At 31.1% G+C, this 19,997-nt stretch overlaps 1 protein-coding gene across 2 annotated transcripts; it reads right to left on the bottom strand.

Annotated features, from left to right (window-relative positions):
- Positions 1–2,106: 2,106 nt before the first annotated feature.
- On the bottom strand, positions 2,107–11,643 carry LOC111703500 (uncharacterized). 2 transcript variants are annotated; one of them, XM_023475451.1, is made up of 8 exons: positions 11,579–11,643; positions 11,054–11,081; positions 10,521–10,571; positions 9,988–10,055; positions 9,754–9,892; positions 8,783–8,868; positions 3,463–3,503; positions 2,107–3,001 (listed from the first exon to the last, which is right to left on the bottom strand). In XM_023475451.1, exons 1-7 carry the CDS (start codon positions 11,637–11,639, stop codon positions 3,463–3,465), a joined length of 474 nt encoding a protein of 157 aa, XP_023331219.1. In that variant the 5' UTR covers positions 11,640–11,643; the 3' UTR covers positions 2,107–3,001. The 2 variants fall into 2 exon arrangements, with proteins under 2 accessions (XP_023331219.1, XP_023331220.1); XM_023475452.1 differs by lacking the exons at positions 10,521–10,571; positions 11,054–11,081; positions 11,579–11,643 and adding an exon at positions 10,391–10,405.
- Between the last annotated feature and the right edge of the window lie 8,354 nt (positions 11,644–19,997).

The following is a 19,997-nucleotide window of genomic DNA, read 5'->3' as shown; positions in this document are numbered from 1 at the left end:
GACATATTGAATAGTTGGGACATTTCATAAATGGGACATATTGAATGGTTGGGACATTTCATAAATGGGACATATTGAATAGTTGGGACATTTCATAAATGGGACATATTGAATAGTTGGGAGATTTCATAAAAAAGATATTTCATAAATGGTACATGGCATAAATGGGACATTGCAGAGATGGGATATTTCATAAATGGGACATTGCATAGATTGGATATTTCAGAAATAGGACATTGCATAAATAAGACATAGCACAAATGTGATATTTCTGAAATGGGACATTGCGTAAATGGGATATTGTATAAATGGGATATTTCATAAATGGGACAATGCATAAACCGGACATTGCATAAATGGGATATTTCATAAATGGAACATTGTATAAATGGGACATTTCATTATTGGGATATTTTAGAAATGGGACATTGAATAAATGGGACATTGCATAATTGGGATATTGTATAAATGGGATATTTCATAAACGGGACAGTGCATTAACCGGACATTGCATAAATGGGATATTTCATAAATGGAACATTGTATAAATGGGACATTTCATTATTGGGATATTTTAGAAATGGGACATTTAATAAATAGGACATTTCATAGAACATTTCATAAATGGAACATTTCATAGATAAGAAGTTTCATAGACAATATTTCATAGACAGATAAGAATTTTCATAAAAAAGTAGCATTTTTCATTTAAAAAATCATGAATCTTAGATTTATAAAAACAAAAGAGAACGTAAATAGTGTTACGCAGTGTGTGTTAGGTGCTTGACCTACTAAGATATCAACAAGAAAAACAGTGTACGTGAATATCGAAAAATATTATGTATTTTGAAAAAATAATCCGTGACAAACTTAGTCTGTCCTTAAAATGTCCTGTGTATGAAATATCCTGGTTATAAAATGTCCTTTCTATATAATGTTCTGTCTATGATATGTCCTGTCTGTAAAATGTCCTGTCCATAAAATACTCTGTATATTATATCTCCTGTCTTCAGAAATGTCCTGTGTATGAAATATCTTGTGTCTGATATGTCCTGTCTTTACAAATGTCCTTTCTTTAGAAATGTCCTTTCTTTAGAAATGTCCGGTCTAGGAAATGTCCTGTCTATAAAATCCCCGTTTATGATATGTCCAGTCGATAGAAATATCCTGTCTTTAGAAAAGTCCTGTCTATAGAAATGTCCTGTCTATAGAAATGTCCTGTCTATAGAAATGTCCTGTCTATAGAAATGTACTGTCTTTAAAAATGTCCTGTTTAGGAAATGTCCTGACTATACAATGTCCTGTATATTAAATCCCCCGTTTATGATATGTCCTGTCTATAGAAATGTCCTGTCTTTAGAAATGTCCTGTCTATAGAAATGTCCCGTCTTTAGAAATGTCCTGTCTTTAGAAATGTTCTGTCTATGAGATGTCAAATTTATGAATTGTCCTATCTATGTTATGTCCTGATTATATATCCTGATTCTCAACCTAAAAGTCAAGTTTACATTTACTACAATCTGGGCGAATAATCTCACTAGATCACTTAATGCAATCAATGCTCAAACTTAAATCCTATTACTGAACAACTACAGTGATTTAGGTTCCTAATATGTAAACGGAAAAGTTGGCTACAGTTACACTAATGCACACAGATAGGTTTGAAGAGCTAGGTATTATATTTTTACTGTGTTTAATAAGTGCAAGTTTGTAGAATTTCATTACAAGGTGTTGTCTGCACAAGAAATGCTTTTATACAATTATTCAATAACCCGGACAAAAATTGTAACAAATTCGTTGTCTAGGAAATCATTTCTTAATCACAATTTGTGAAAAACTCAACGGTAAAATTAATCATTTCTTTATCATCATTATTTTAAATCTTAAGAAATTTGTTTGCTGATTTTGTTAAAATCTTCAAATGTCGTCTTTTCAAAAAATATTCCGAAAATCTACGGAAAACATTTGTGTATAATCAAACATTACAGAAATTTGAATAAAATCCCTTATTAGAGGAGCTACGAGGTCACAAAGTCGAACTAGTAATGACCTCCTCTTGGTGTCTATTTTAGTATTAACAGTTGGATTTGTAATGAAAAATAAACGTGCCTGAATATATATATATTTTATTCAAATAGTTTACATTATATATTATCATCATTATTTTTCCTTTATTACTACAATTGTTTAACCAGGCTGCTATATGCACACAATTTGATACTTAATACTTCATTTCAGTTCTACATTTTTTACAAAATTGTTAATTAATTGTGAACTAATCGTTCTGTGCTTTTATAATTCCTAGCCTCATGGGTAAAATAACAAAGAACAGTTAGTTCACAGAAAAAAGAAGAAAAAAAAGTTTTTTAAATTTTCTAAATTATCATCTTAATATTTACATTTATTTGCAATGTGATTACGGTTTTGATTCTTGACTATTTTATAAACTAAGATTAGAATTTTAGCCATTTAAACTTTTGAATTTGCTTTAGTTTGGTAGATACATTGTGCTTTTCCTGATTTTACTACTTCAGGACAACTCAGGAATTTTATCAACTTGTCCAACCTCTTTTATGCAAGATATGAAATCCATAACAGATTTCATATCAATGTTTTTAAATGTTTTGATAGGTGATCTTAAATCTTCAATTATTTTATGTTAATTTATGCTTCAAACTTAAATTTTCTAATCCCATTATCTTTGCAACTAGATGTCGCGTAGACCTTTGATATTTCTAACTAAATATTCTGTTAGATACTAATCAAACTCTAAGATTGAAACCATCAGGTTTCAAAGGTTTGAAAATTTTAAGTTTGTTGTAGAACTCAGTTTTCTTTGTTCGGCATGCAATGCCTTGAAAAACTAAAAATATTAAAAGTTTTTGTTCCATTTCTTAAACTGTTTTATTTCGTTGAACCATGTTTGGTAGATTTCTGTTCAAAAGATTTTAATGATTTAAAGAAGTTCTCTTCAACTTTCAAGACTTCGTTGCTAGACTCCCTAAAATAAATTGTTTCAAATTTCAATATTAATTATTTAAAATTTTCATTTTTTTCATATTTATTGATTATTTTAAAACATATTTTAATAGGACTGTTGGCGCAGTTTGAAGTGAATATGACCCTTTGCAGTAGAGTTGAATACCGATTCACAATAATACCTTTTAAACTTAGTTTGGAGCAAACATTTCAAGATATTCTTGTTTTTCTATCTAATAACTGATCAGATTGGAGGTTCTGTGTACACGTCACTTGCACATTTATGCAGAACAGATAAAGAAGAGAATTTGAAGAATTATGCACGGTTTGAAAGCGATAGCTTTCTCATTGTTTAGGGTACCTTCGGTAATCGTGGATGGAACTCTAAATCAAGGTGTTACTTGGAATTATAAATCTGCATTCCTTTTCAACAAATTTATTAAATCATAATTTGAACTGATTTTGAACTGATTTTGAACTAACCTAATTCAAATATTGCTCCTCTATTCCCCAACCTCTGGAATCTAAAAAAGGCTAATTTAGAAATATGTTGATTTAGAAATATGTTGATATAGAAATATGTTGATTTTGAAATATGTTGATTTTGAAATATATTGATTTAGAAATGTGTTGATTTAGAAATATATTGATTTAGAAATATGTTGATTTCGAAATATGTTGATTTAGAATTATATGTCAATTTAGAAATATGTTGATTTAGAAATATGTTGATTTCGAAATATGGTAATTTAGAAATTTGTCAATTTAGAAATATGTTGATTTAGAAATATGTTGATTTAGAATTATATTGATTTAGAAATATATTGATTTAGAAATGTGTTGATTTAGAAATATATTGATTTAGAAATATGTTGATTTAGAAATATGTTGATTTAGAAAAATGTTAATTTGGAAATATGTTGATTTAGAAATATGTTGATTTAGAATTATATTGATTTAGAAATAAGTTAATTTAGAAATATGTCAATTTAGAAATATGTCAATTTAGAAATATGTTGATTTAGAATTATATTGATTTAGAAATATATTTTTTTCAAATACCTTGTAAAAATCAAAAAATTAATTGTAAGTGGTTTTTTAAGGTTAACTAATTTGAAAAAGATCAAAATAGATAAGGGAATCCCTCCCATAGATAGGGGAATCCCCCCCCCCGCCATTAGGTTTTATTGTAGTAAAATTTTGTCTAAAGGCTCCATAAGGAGAGTAAAAAAGTTAATATTTGCTGAAAACTTTTTAGTTTGAAAATCATTTTATATTTAACGTAGAGGAGTACAATCTCAAACATTGTCAGTCACGGCTTGAAAGGGGGGGGGACAGGGGCCGGGAAGCCCCTCATCGAGACGTGCCCCCTTCCCATCCTTCTATTTTTATGTTCACGCGTGATATATACTGTATAGTAAAGAAAATTTATCATTGGAATAAAATTTTCGTAATTTAAGAACTTTTTGACTTTCGAATGATGTATCTATGAAAATATGATATTTGCATACAATTCTAAAATATAACTTTTGTTTTTCAAATATAAAGTTTTGTACAATGATATCTATAGTAAACAAAAACACGCACGAGACCTAAATAAAATAATGTTTTCCTTTCAAAAAAAAAAATTTATAGATTTTCAAAATGAAAGTTGTTGTAATTCACAATTTGTTGTACAACAATTTGTGAATCATTTTAATCTTTAGAAAATTATCTACCTTTAAAACATTTTATGATTTTAGATACGACCGAATACAAAGGAATTGAGTCTTTGCCACAAACTCTGATTTTCTAATCCCGATATCTTTACAATCCAATGTCGTAGACCTTAGATATTTCAAACTATGAATTCTGTTAGAAAACTCAATTCCTTTCCTTTAGTTGTATATATTTTGTCACATGACTAAAAAATTAATTGTGGATTACTTACGGATTTATGAATTCTGCATATGCAAAGAAGGAAATTGCCAGAATTTCATACTTTTCCAGATTTAATAAGGACACTATATTTCTCACTGTTAGTCAGATAAAACGAACATGATAAAAATTTCTGTTAAATTTTCATTTTGTAATTTAGCAAAATTACACAATTGGTTTTGAAAAAACCCCCCCCCCCCCCCATCTAAGGTAGTTACGTGTAAACTAATTACCAAAATCTAGAAATAATGTCTAAATTGGTCTATTACAGTCTGTAAACTATGTAATTAATCCTTATAACCCTTGTTTACCCTGAGTGTGTAATTAATGCCTTAAATTACTCCGAACATGCCATTCTATTAAACCAATTAGGTCGTTAACAAGTCTTTAGATAAAACTATTCATGAATAGGAGGGGACAAAGTTTTTTTTGTAAAAGGTACTGTAAAAACTATTCATGAATAGGGTGGGACAAAGTTTTATTAAAGGGACTGTAAAAACTATTCATAAATAGGGTGAAACAAAGTTGTGTTAAAGGGACTGTAAAAACTATTCATGAATAGGGTGGGACAAAGTTTTATTAAAGGGACTTTAAAAACTATTCATGAAAAGGGTGGGACAAAGTTGTGTTAAAGGGACTGTAAAAACTATTCATGAATAGGGTGGGACAAAGTTGTGGTAAAGGGACTGTAAAAACTATTCATGAATAGGGTGGGACAAAGTTGTGTTAAAGGGACTGTAAAAACTATTCATGAATAGGGTGGGACAAAGTTTTATTAAAGGGACTGTAAGAACTATTCATGAATAGGGTGGGACAAAGTTTTATTAAAGGGAGTGACCGGCTATATAAGGTAGTTGAACTGAGTATGGAGTGTTGTGGGAAAACTTCTTTTGGATTCATTTGAGACATATAAAACTTTTTAAAGATCTGTAAATCCTGAGTTTGAGCGCAAATTCGACGATCAAAACTCATACTTTGGGGGTGCAAATATAGCAATGTCTATTTCACAATGTTTTTTTTCTGATAATCCCCCTTCAGTACAGAAATGCGCAATCCACTTTTGTATACAAGCAACAATTGAAAATAATAAACACAGTGATATCATAATTCATACTTGATTAAACAAAGCTTCTCAGTGTACCGTATCTGAATAGGGATTAGTCATCTTTGCATGGAGGGTTACTTGAAATTGCAATTACGGTCTCTTTAAATACACTTTCGATGCATTTCTCAGGTAAAAAGAAAGGTCAGGTATCAAGATTATGATGCACCCTGGATTTATGTATCAGGTGAATGTTTTAAGGATATCAAGCATATAACTCTTGAATTCTAGTCAACAGCCCCTTAAAGTTATATTGTGCACTAGACTAAAAAAGGTTAATAAGCCATGTTTTTCTATTTTGAGAATTTTGCTGTGATACGAATCTGACAGTGAATTATTAATGCAGTATATTGTGGACAGAAGGCGAAACATAAAGACACTTGTATCGGTCTTCTTATATTTTTTACAGAGGTTGACGTTTATATCAATACAATGAAGACGACATTTAAATTTAATTTTTGATTTCTTGCACGCTTTTTAATTGACAGCTTTTCTTTTTTCCCCTGTATCTATGATGATTTTTCTCGGTGACACTTAGGTTTACAACTGATTCATCTTGGGGACACTTGGGTTTACAATTAATTTACCTTGAGGACACTTGGGTTTACAATTAATTTACCTTGAGGACACTTGGGTTTACAATTAATTCATCTTGGGGACACTTGGGTTTACAACTGATTCATCTTGGAGACACTTGGGTTTACAACTGATTCATCTCGGGGACACTTGGGTTTACAACTAATTTACCTTGAGGACACTTGGGTTTACAATTGATTCATCTTGGAGACACTTGGGTTTACAACTAATTTACCTTGGGGACACTTGGGTTTACAATTGATTCATCTTGGGGACACTTGGCTTTACAATTGATTCATCTCGGGGACACTTGGAATTACAATTAATTCATCTCGGGGACACTTGGGTTTAAAATTAATTCATCTTGGTGACACTTGGGTTTACAATTAATTTACCTTGAGGACACTTGGTTTTAAAATTAATTCATCTTGGGGACACTTGGGTTTACAACTAATTTACCTTGAGGACACTTGGGTTTACAATTAATTCATCTTGGGGACACTTGGGTTTACAATTGATTCATCTTGGGGACACTTGGGTTTACAATTAATTCATCTTGGGGACACTTGGGTTTACAGTTAAATCGAAATGAAAAGTATTTGGTTTTTTCTACAGTTAGAAACAGAAAGGTTTGGACTGAATGTCATCTTTGTTCGTTCTTTATTTTTTATCATTCCATAATTTCTAAAGGTTTTCCCCCAAACTATAACTTTTATTCCCTATATTTGTGTAACCCGATGGCGTAGACCTTTGATATTTCAAATAATGAATTCTGATTTCTGTTATCCATAGTCTGTAATATCAAAGATTTACACCACCTGGTTGCAAAGATATAGGGATTAGAAATCTTAAATTTTGCTGCAAAAACTTGATTCCTATCTAGAAATGTTCAGAGCACTTTTCGGAAATAACTACAAACTTCAAAACGACATTTGATAATTAATCTACCATATTTGATTACTTAATGCAAGATTCAGTCTCCAGAGGGAAACTCCTTAAATCCAAATTATTTATAAATCAAGATCCCGAACTTTCTATTTCTTAATTCATTAATGACTTAAATAGAAGTTTGGAAAACTCTGATATTTAAACAATTTATTAATATTAAAAACAAATGCAAATTAGATTTTCACTTTTTTATGTATTAACCCTATCACGATTAGGGGGGTGTGTTTTCTTCCCCTCCCTCTGGTTTTTTCTGAATAATTTAAAAACGGCTTACATTAGAACGCTAAATTTTCTTCACTTTTTCAAAATCATAGTTGTTAACAAATTTTGATAAAAAAATATTTTCTGTTATGCATAGGGTAGGGTGGAGAATGGTCAAATGGCGGCTCGGAGTTTAAAAAATCAGAAATGGTTAATAATTTTTTTATTAATTAAGCTATTGCAGGGCTTAGACTGATATATTAAAAAAGGTCTTGAAAAATGGATATATTAACATGCATCATATGTCAATATTTGTTAAAAGTAAAAATAACTATTTTTTAAAAATTTTTCGACATACTTTTTGAACTTTTTAAAAATCCTCCCTTACACAACAAACAATTAAATTTAGATGTCAAATTTTTTTACTGAGCAAGCCCTGAAAATTTGGACTAGAAACATGTAATACACTCCCCTATCTCAACTCTAATGGCAAAATCATGGGGGGGTTGGAAAACACCCCCCCCCCCCTCACCAAATATATATTAGACAAAAATAGCCCAATCGGGATAGGGTTAAAGTGTACTGCAGGGATTGATATAATGTTGACAAAAAAACTGAAGAAAATTTCCCACCGTGAAATAAAGAAATTCGAATTTAATTCCACAAATGAAAAAGCTACTAAGGTTTGAAAAATAAAGAAAATAAAGAATAAAAATGTTTTAAACTTTGTGTACAAAGAACTGTGGAATCATCACATTTAAAACGAAAATCTGTGAATTGTCTCCTCTTTTCCTTTGGAAATTCTACAGGGTGTTTCAAATTCAAAAACGCATTAATAAAAAAGGGCAACATGGCAACGGTAGGTTCTGCAATAATAAATAAAGAATGTATGAGTTTTTTTTGTATTTTGAAAAGATTTTTTTATCCCAAGAGTATACCAGGTACCGCACTCCCTTCATCTGGAGAAGTGTTTTAACCAAAGAAAGTTATGATCAATTCGCTCATTAAAAAAATCCCGCGTATGATTGTGTTAATATAAATGCTACGCGCGTAAACTACCTTTAAAAGAAAATGGCGACCCCCTCTTCCCAACACGAGGATAGGGAATCAGCTGAGACATCTTGTCAAATCTGCCACGAATTACTCTAAAATAAACAATGTGTACTGCAGTGTTGCCAATAAAAAAGAGACTTTACAGAAGGCTGCATGTGTGGAACGAGGGGAGGAAGGTCAGCCACAACAATTTCCAGTCCGGACCACATTCTCCACATTTTCTCGCCCGAGCGACCTCGAAATCCTCGTCCTTCCTTTAATTTTTTTTAAGTGTCTAATCCTCAAAGATGAAATTATTTTTTTTAAGAATCAGGCTACGTAAGGGCATAAATGAAATATTGAATTTTTGTTAATCGGAAAAAATAGTTTCAATTGAATTAAAGTTTTCGAGTTCAATATCTTTTCAAATGTTTTAATTTTGTACGCGCATTTTCAGATATTCCTGGTGAGAATGCAACTTTAATCTTTTTTTCATAATTATAGTGAAAACCATAGAATTTTTCCGGAAAAAGATAGGCAGAGGAATGCCAAATATTTTGCTATATATTTTATATCGGAAAGGTTAGCCATTACGGAGGCAGAAGAGATTTACCTCAATGAAGTTTGACATCTCATGGCTTTAAAGATTCCAACTTGATGTAATCATTGAAATACTTAAGTCTACCCATTTTGTATGACTAGATTTTTAAAAAATTATAAACTTATAAAACACATCAAAATTGAAGGACAATGATTTCGAGGTGGCTAGGACGAGAAACTGAGGAGAATGTGGCTTGGACTAGAAATTGTTGTGGCTGGCCATACTCACCTTGTGGAACTATCTGTTTCATTATATCTATGATTCCCTTAAACCAAAAACTTTTTATTTCTTTTAGCTTAAAATGATACGCATATTGATTTTTTTCTAATGGATATAAAACGCCAAAGCTCAGAACTTAGGGTACCAAATGATTCAAAATTAGTCTGAACTTTTTTACCTAGGCTGTGGTTTGCTTGTAGTTTCTGGAGTCTTCTTGTTTTTCAGGTAGATCGGATAAATCATGCCAGGGGGCTTCTCTTCCGGGCCAAGGACTTCCGGTTCCAGGATATCCGCTTCTGGTTTTAGGACTTCGTGATCTAAAGCAGTGATTTGAGATTTTTAATTGCTTTTTTCTCTTTATTCTATTGATTCTTCAAACAAGACGAGAATTTAAAAAACAAATTTTAAATACCTTTTGAATTATCGGAGTTCTGATAATATTCACTTCGATCTCGCAATCTCCCAAAGCTTCGACCAACTCTATAATCAGAGAGAAAACGTATTTGATGCAATCATATTTTAATTCAGTTACTGCAAATAGGAAAGGGCAGTTTTGACTTTGTGAAAAACGTTCGTTTCATTTTGTTAACGGAGAAAAAAATCTAAAATCAAAACGATCGTTTTAGAAAACTATCGTTATTGAAAGGAATGAAACTAATTTATGATAGTTTTGGAATGAAACGATAGTTTTTGAATGAAAACAAAACTAACCGAACGATCCGTTCTTACTTTTAAAATTAACTGAAATCTTTCTTTTTTAGCGGTTGGAACTAATCGATAACAAAAAGGCTAGGATAAATAATCAGGGATATTACCTAGGATACATAATCAGGGATATTACCTAGGATAAATAATCAGGGATATTACCTAGGATACATAATCAGAGATATTACCCAGGATACATAATCAGAGATATTACCTAAGATACATAATCAGGGATATTACCTAGGATACATAATCAGGGATGACACGGATCCGTAGGGCCCCCTTCCAACCCTGTTAAACCGGTTTTTTAAACAAAAAATGAATCCAAAGTAAATGTTTTTTTTTTGCCACAAACTCTAACTTTGTACTCGCTATCTTTGCAATTCAATGTCAGAGACCATAGACCATATAGTCTAGGTTTTATAAATATCAAATGTTTACACCAAATGGTTGCAAAGATGAAGGAATTGGAAAACTTGAGTTTTGGCAAAAACTTTTTTTTTGGAGGAGTGAGTTTAATAATAGTAATAATAATTAAGAATTATATTGCTTATAAGGATAATTAAAAAAATAATTATGGTATTAATTGATGAAACAAACCATAAAAAGAATAAAAATAATAAATCAAAATAGTTATGATAATAATAATGTTATATTTTGAATTTGTAATGCAATGGCTCATATAAAATGAACTTTTCAACTTTGTTTTTTATTCAAATAAAAAGCTGTTAATTTTAAACAAAATTAACATTTTGAAAAGTTATAAACCGTTCCTTGGGTACAGTAGCAGCCCTTCATATGCTGAAAATAAATCAATATTATATATTTTTAAAAGAAAAACAAGATTTAGACAAAATAAAATGTCTCTCTTTTAAAGATAACTAACACCGTAAAACATTCAGATTTAAAAAGATTGAAAGATATTGTGTTCAAGCTTTGGTTTTACATTACTAACTTGTGTGTGTAGACATTTTAAACAACAACAGGCTCCTTATTTGCTTTAGATTATCAGGAGTAATTGGCGAAATTTTGATATTTCAATACAATAAAGACAAATTTTTTTATTAAATTTTTTATTGTTAACAAACTTTTTTAAACACAAGTTTACGAGTAAAGTAATCAAAGATACGCTTTTTTAATTGACAACTTCTGTGCTGTTTAACAGCTTGATATAAATAAAAAAATTTAGTCGAAAGTCGTCTTCATTGTATCGATATAATATCCTACCACTGCATACACTGTAGGTATGCATAAGGCATATACATTGCACACATTGGATTACTGTGTCTAGATATTACCTGAATTAACCACAGTGAGAAAAAATAAGAGAAAGAATGCAGGAAAGCAAAATTTGATCATCCCTAAACAAAAATTTGATCATCCCTAAACAAAAGTTCATCAAATTTGAGCATCCCAAAAACAAATATTTATAAAATTTGAGCATCCCAAAACAAAATATTTATAAAACTTGATCATCCCAAATAGACAAGGTATAGTCTTGATAGGATGAATAAGAAAAAGACTAATATACATGGTAGTCTTGATAAGATACTGAAACAAGAGACTAATAAAAATGGTAGTCTTGATAAGATACTAAAACAAGAGACTAATAAAATGGTAGTATTGATAAGATACTAAAACAAGAGACTAGTAAACATGGTAGTCTTGATAAGATACTAAAACAAGAGACTAATAAAAATGGTAGTATTGATAAGATACTAAAACAAGAGACTAGTAAACATGGTAGTCTTGATAAGATACTAAAACAAGAGACTAATAAAAATGGTAGTCTTGATAAGATACTAGAATTATTATATATTATTATATTTTCCAAATTTAATAAATTGTTATTTTCTTTACAAGGTTGATTTTTCATTTTCTGTAAAACAAAAATAAATTTTTTCTTTCAATTAAGTAATTTTTTTTGCTAAAATATATGATTTCTAAAAGATAAATAGATAGATAGATAGATAGATAGATAAATAGTTAGATGGAAAGTTTCTAAGCAAATAATTTATTTTCTTTGTTTTTTGCTTTAGATTTGGTTTTTACGTCACCCATACTTATAAGTATCAAGGTTTAATGCAAGGAAATATATTTCAGAGGTGCACGCATCTTTTGCACTGCAGTGTACTGTCTCTGGGCGGTAATGTAAACACAAGATGGATGTCGAAGCCTCCTGACATGGATTCCATATTTCACTTTAAAAAATCAATGAAATATTCGGGTCATAGGAAACTATTATGTGAATTATCAAAATTATCAAAATTTAATGCTTTTAACCTCCTCGGATACTAAACGAACATTGATGCCTCTATTCTTGTTTACAAATTCCGCCTAGAGAGAACTGGTTTCAATATGTACGCGGAGTGTACGCAACTGCAATTAACTTTCCGTGCATTATAACCTTGCAAAGAATAATAAAAACCTCAAATTGCCTGAAGAGTTGTGTTTAATTGTCTTTTTCATTGATTTAATAAATTGTTCAACAATTTTGAAGCATTTCTCTTGTAAAAATGGTCAAAAAAGGATTATATGAAATTATTTAAGTTTAGAAGCTTCATTACACAAATTCAAACGAGAAACAGTATTGCAAAACAATTGTATCAATTTGTGCTTCAGGATCATCTTGAACGGTCCAATAAAGATTGTGATTTAACAACAAAAATATATGTATCAAAATCATAGAAGGGAATGAGAAAGAGTAAAGGAAACCTAGTTATATATACACTATACAGCTTACACCTTTATTCTCCAACCCTCGGTATATTTACGGAGATTCCATGAATTCCACCTCCCCCCCCCCTCTTCATCACACCTTGAGAATTTTTTCAGCTTAAAGGGACTGTAAGTGAGGGCTACCAAAGAAAACAAAATGTATGTTAGATTCACAATCTCAACGGCATCAAGTAAACCGTTATTTAGCCAGCAATAAAGAAGTTGATGTTGTTATTTAGTCTAAAAACTGTTGATTTATGTCAATATTTTTTTTGTATCGACCAAATAGATTGTAAAATACAATAGATTGGCAGTGCTCGGCCCCCTAGCCTGTTCTAGTCGCAGCGCTCGGCCCAGAAATTGGCTTAACCTTACCTTACCTCACTTAGTCAATTTGATAATGTGGCCTGCAGGGCTCGGCCCCCCCCCCCTAGCCTGTCCTAGTTGCAGCGCTCGGCCCAGACTTCACAAATCTAACATTCGACCTACAAAAAGTGTGCATCCGACCTACAAAATGTGTTCATCCGAACTATAAAAGTTGTGCATCCGACCTTCAAAAAGTGTTCATCCGAACTACAAAACTGTGCAATTCCGACCAACAAAAAGTGTGCATCCGATCTACAAAAGTATGTGCATCTGACCTACAAAGGAATTGAGTCTTTGCCACCAACTCTGATTTTCAAATCCCTATATCTCGGGATTACAATGTCGTAGACCTGTTACATTTCAAACTATGATTTCTGTTAGATCAAATAATGTAAATTTGAAATATCAAAGGTTTACGAAATTTGGTTCCAAAGATATAGGTATTTAAAAATCAAAGTTTGTGGCGAATACTCAACTCCTTGTGTGCAACGGGAACAGCGAGATCCTTATGGAATAACTATCAACTATATACTGACAAGATCTGCAGTTCCTGTGTAGGTCGGATCTACAAAATAGAATGTACATCCGACCTACAGCTGTCGTAGATCCGATGTTGCAGTAGGTCCGAAGTATTGTAGGACGGAAGTACTGAAGGACGGAAATGCTGCAAGACCGAAGTAAATGTTATAATTAAATAATAAATCCAATTTCATAATTTTAACTTTTACGGACCTGCAATTGTTACGTAAACGACGTAGAAAAACCGAAAAACCAAAAGATCGTTTTCAAACCATCGCTTTTGAAAAGGATCGTTTTAAAAATAAAAAACAGATTCTTGTGCCGCCAATTGTATATCTTCATGGTGTAGTGCATCCATTTAAAATATGGTTTGTATTAAACGCATATTGAGGTCTAGAGAAATCATTATACTTTATAATTAAATGTTATAGTTGATTTAATTACCCCATAATTAACATCTTAATGAAGTTAGTCATCGATGACTAAAATATAGCTATATGTTTGCACAAAATGGGTCAGGGGTATTAAAAGGAATGTATGCCTTATTTTAAGCGATTCTTCATACAAAGACAATAGCTATGCCCGATAGATAAAGATACCCTTGACAACTAGTGATATGATCAAAAAGATTATTCTACGAATTTCTACATTAAGTTTCTTTATTTAAGCAAGATTTCCAGAGAAACCACAAAAAAAAACAGTATAAACAAAAAATGACCAGATTTTTTAATTTATAGTTAGTTAAACAAAGCAACAGAGGCATTGCAACAGAGGCAAGGTTGCAATGCAAGGAAAGTTAATTGCAGTTGCGTACACTCTGCGTACATATTGAAACCAGTACTTTCTGGGCGGGATTTGAAAACAATAATAAATGCATCATTGTTCGTTTAGTATCCGAGGGGGTTAAAAACATTAAATTCTGATAATTTTAATAATTTTGATAATTCACATAATATTCTCCTATATGACCAGAATATTTCATTGATTTTTTCGTGAAAGATGAATCCCATGTCAGGCTTCGACATCCGTTTTGTGTTTACATTACCGCCCAGAGACAGTACACTGCAGTACAAAAGATGCGTACACCTCTGAAATAACTTTACTTGCATTACAACCTTGTACAGAGGTATCTATGAGAGGATGTACAACTTATTTTGAGTAAGGAACTAAGTAGGGCAGGGTTGTAGAGGTTGACCCTCAGCGGTCAGGTTTGGTATGGTGGCGTAGTCAGGCGGGCAGATAAGGGCACGTACGAGAATAAAGAATAATAGAGTTGTTGAAGATGAGGGGGGGGGGGGAATATGCCTTATTTATTTCAAAACTGAGAAATTGATCAAAGCCGATTTTGAAGATGTAACCCTATCTCTGCTGGGGTACTTGAAAACCGGGATATGCGGGGGGGGGTCAATTTGCCCCCCCCCCCCTCTAAATCCCATGTTTGATGTCCAAATATGACAAATGATACATCATTGGAAAGCTCTTGTGCTCTACTTTTAGAATCTCCAAAAAAATTTGCAAATTTGCAAAAATTGAATTTTTTATCGCAAAATCCAGTTATATAGTAAAAATGTTTGCAAAAAAAAATTTGTCCAAAATGAAAAACTATATATTTTTGAAAAGCCCTTGACCATGCCATTTCAAATATGCAAAAATTTTTGCAAAATTTTAAATAACCTGATTTTTTATTAAGAAAAACTAAAAATGTGCAAATTTCCTTTGACAGGTTGTTTGCAAAAAATTTGCAATTTTTTTCGCAAAACTTGTGCAATTCGTTTTCTTATGTCAAAGGCTTTCCAACAAGCTAAATTTTATCAAAATCTGACAAGTGGAAGTGGGTCAAAACAAAGATTTAGTTTGTTACAGGAAAAAACAGTCATTCAGGCAGTGTGCCAGAGGACTCAGGCAGTTAGTATTAAAGTCCGGTTTTAGGCCTAAAGGGAGGGCTGTGGGTATGTAAGAAAAGTCAGAAAATTTCAACAGCCTCAGACCAATACTTTTTGAGTTATGTAAAAAAACTACAGGGGGGGGTCAACTTGACCCCCCCCCCCAGCAGGAATAGGGTTAAAAGTGGCATAGCCTTATACTTCTAGCTTCAGTTTTAAAAAATTCTATTAATTCGTAACGTTAGATTCATAATATTTGTGTTTACAATAACCCCCCTCCACTTTCCTCCCTTTGAGAGGAAAACTATGTTTATCTTGAAATATCTTGAAATATATGCTTTTAACTGAAATTTATGCTTCATATTTTCATACTTGATTCTAATTTAAGTTGGCAGGTTTCAAATTATGATTTAAAAATATTCCTTTTTTTTTAAAGCTTTTAGCCATTTATCGACTGCAGGAAACGGCGTAATTTTAAATGAAAACTAGTTTTAAATTTGGACAATTTCCTTCTTTATTTCATTGCAAAACCCAAGAATTCAGTTTTATGGCGACGCCAGAATCTTAATTAATAACTTTTAAGGTTTAAAGGGTACCACTGTTAATCGGTTATGCCATGGTCGAATATGTCCATCTTTTAAGGCGTGAGCATTAGTTGAAATTTAGTCTACGGGTTGATAAAGGATATGTTAAAAATCCTTATAATGATTTAAGATTAAGGATACGATTATGAAAATCCTGTATAAATAAATAAAAAACAATTGATTTAATAAATTAATGAATGAATAATCAATTTTTACAGGAACAAAAACCTCTGTAAGTGAATACCTAATGATCCCATAATCACAAAAAAAGTTTTTCAACAACTTGTATTATTACGTCATAGAATTTCCCCATTTACCACAAAATACATGTTTTACTTTAACTTGATAAAGTTAAAATGAATAAAAAAACAATTAAAGAAAATCAGTTTCATCCAACAATTTGCAAATCGCATAAATGTTAAATGTTTTTAGATTGGCAACCTCATTGATGCTCCTTTTATCCCAAGATGAAGTAATGCGAATTGCTTAAAAAAAGCTCTTCTTGAAAAAAATTGTGTTTGAAAACGCGAAACTTTTCCATTTAAAATTAAAGTTATTTTAGTTTCATATTGCAACGCACAGTGAGGCTGAAGGAAATCAAGACTTTTGTTTCATCCAACCCGGGGACTTTTTTCTAAAACTGCATGCCTCTACGGAACTAATGAGCTATAAAAGCAACTTCTCCTATGGGGATTGAAGTAAATCCATTTTTAGAGTTTGTAACGAATTAGAGATCATTTTGTTGGAGAATTGCAGTCTAATCAAAAATCCTCGTTTTTGGTATGCTTTTCATTATACAAAGCCTGAGAAACAATAAAGATATACTGAAATAACAATTCAGAGCCCGCGATTTAAAAACTTTGGCTCGAGCCGTAATTCCTTAAATCCGACTTTAAGACTCAATCTGACGACAGCTTGTGTCACGTGATTGACAGCTGCAAGATCTTCGGCTCGACTTAAGGAGTTAGGCCTAGTGAAAATAAAACCGGCCTTGGTTGGTTTTATTGGAGAATAAGGCTCAATAATGAGAATTGTTCTCATGAAAACCCGGAATGCGTCGAATTAGTCAAATTCTATTATGAAAATCCGCCAAATACAATATTAAACCGTTTTTTATACTCAACTCTGTGGAAAATAAGATGCAGCTTGAATCCGAAAGCTCAAGCCGTAAATAAGGCCCAACGACGGTTTAGACCCAAGCCGTATTTTCACGATTTTTTTTTAAATCGCGGGCTCAGGTGTTGTTCAAGGATTTATAATCATTTTTTAATAATTTTTTAAATCTTTTTAAATGTTTGGAAATCCTTTTTACACTTAATGCAAGATTTATTTTTCGCGGAAAATTTCATTTTGTTAAATAACACCCCTTTAAAATGGTTCAGTCAAAAAAGGTCAAGTTTTTAAGAAATATTCAACAATTTAGGCCTTTTTTCATAATTTTGCTATGACCAAAAATGCAAAAGTTACATGCAAAAAGATGGTAAATATATCATCGTTTTTTCAGGTTTCCTCTGAAATTTCCATTTTTAACTCAAACTCCTGTAAACCTGGGCCTGCTTTTGCCTGAAAGGGATTCTAACTTAAGGGGGTTGAGTTTTTTTAGTTTTGGGAACATCATCGTAAACCCCTCAACAATGCCAAAGTTTGCATTTCAAGTTTTTGGAACCTAAAAGGCCTTGAATTTTCGATAATTCTGCAGTTCTCCAACAGAAGAATGTGTGCCTTAATTCGTTAACAATTCTAAAATTCAATTCATTTCAAAAATCCCCATAGGAAAATTTAGTTTTATATCTCCTTAGTTTCGTAGAGCCATCTTGTTTTATAAAATAATAGTCCATTGGTAGGGTACAAGACATGTATTGATTTACTTTAGCCCCACTAAGAACGCCGTATACAAAATAATATATAGAAAACACTATTGATAAATTGTAATAACACTCGTTGTACTGTACTGTTCAATGTACAATATCAATTTTGTAATGATAAAGTTTGTATTATAATTTGTTATTTCAAAGTAATCTTATGTAATTTAAAATTGTGAATTATAATAATAGACTTTTACACAAAGCTTTTCTGGAATTTTATAAAGATTTTTTTATGTTTATCTTATCATCCTTGTTTTGCTCATATATTTCAAATATTGAAGAAATTTTTTTTATATTTTTAATCTGTAATTTACATTCCCTTTATTTGCCCTGCAGTGTAAAAAAGGAAGGAAATGGCATTATTTTCAGGACGCTTGTTTTCAACTTACAACAGGATATGCGGCAATATACATCTTGAAAGGAAAGAAAACTTTAAAAATGTAAACCTATATTTATTTTACATTTTCAGTCATTTATTCTAAAAAAAACATTGTCTAAGTAAACAGAATGATGAAAAGGGAAAATCTTCTTCTTTAACAAAATGATAAGATAAGTACAATTGTTGTTTTTAAAAGAATGATAAGACATAAGTACAAAAGTCTTATTTTACTATAAGATGATACAAAGTACAATTGTCCTTTTAAAATAGTGTTAAGATAAGTACAATTGTCTTATTTAACAGAATGATGATAAAAGTACAAATGTCTTATTTAACAGATTGATGAGAAAAGTACAAATGTCTTATTTAACAGATTGATGAGAAAAGTACAAATGTCTTATTTAACAGAATGATGATAAAAGTACAATTGTCTTATTTAACAGAATGATGATAAAAGTACAAATGTCTTATTTAACAGATTGATGAGAAAAGTATAAATGTCTTATTTAACAGAATGATGATAAAAGTACAAATGTCTTATTTAACAGAATGATGATAAAAGTACAAATGTCTTATTTAACAGAATGATGAGAAAAGTACAAATGTCTTATTAAATGTCTTATTTAACAGAATGATGAGAAATTACTAATGTCTTATTTAAACAGAATGTTAAGATAAGAACAAATGTCTTATTTAACAGAATGATTAGAAAAGAACAATTGTCTTATTTAACAGAATGATGAGATATTAATATTTATCTTTTTTTATCTGACAGAGCTGTCAGTTTTTTCAATCATAATTGTGTTTTGTAGCAAAATTGATTCGACCACTTTTAAAATTGTTATTTTCTTATTTGTAAAGTAAAAACAACTAAGATTTGTGTGAAATTTCTTTCAAATTTTCGCCGAATTAACAATTTGAAAGTTGTTTCATTCTATGGAAGCCGGTTTTTGTTGATCAATTCAAGTTACTTTTTTAGAGCAAGGTAATCCAAGGGTTGCAATCGATGAGAATTTTTCCAATTACTCCCTGAAAAGAAAAGCAAAAATAATGCTTTATTGTTTAAAAATGTTCAGGGCCAAATAAAAAAAAAATATAAATGAGTATGTGAGGAAAAATCTAAGGCCAAGGCAATACGACACCTTAAAATTAACCCAGTCAAAAATAAATGCAATTTTAATAGCATGGATCTATGTGTGACTTGAGAGTGTTATATATAAGATTTACAACGGTGTTCTTTTTACCTTTCTCTGAAGGATGAATAACCTTTTTTTACGCTAATAATTGATTATCTTCAATTGGGGTTTCTGCAGTGTAAAACAGACAAATTTACGCTGTGGAAACAAAGAAAGAATTTGTTCAGAACTTTTAAAAAAAACGATATGTTACTCAGGATACGTTTT

The sequence above is a fragment of the Eurytemora carolleeae genome, unplaced genomic scaffold, assembly GCF_000591075.1.
Source record: "Eurytemora carolleeae unplaced genomic scaffold, Eaff_2.0 scaffold560, whole genome shotgun sequence".
NCBI classification, from domain to species: Eukaryota; Metazoa; Arthropoda; class Copepoda; order Calanoida; family Temoridae; genus Eurytemora; species Eurytemora carolleeae.
This window is presented reverse-complemented; position numbering and strand designations above follow the sequence as displayed.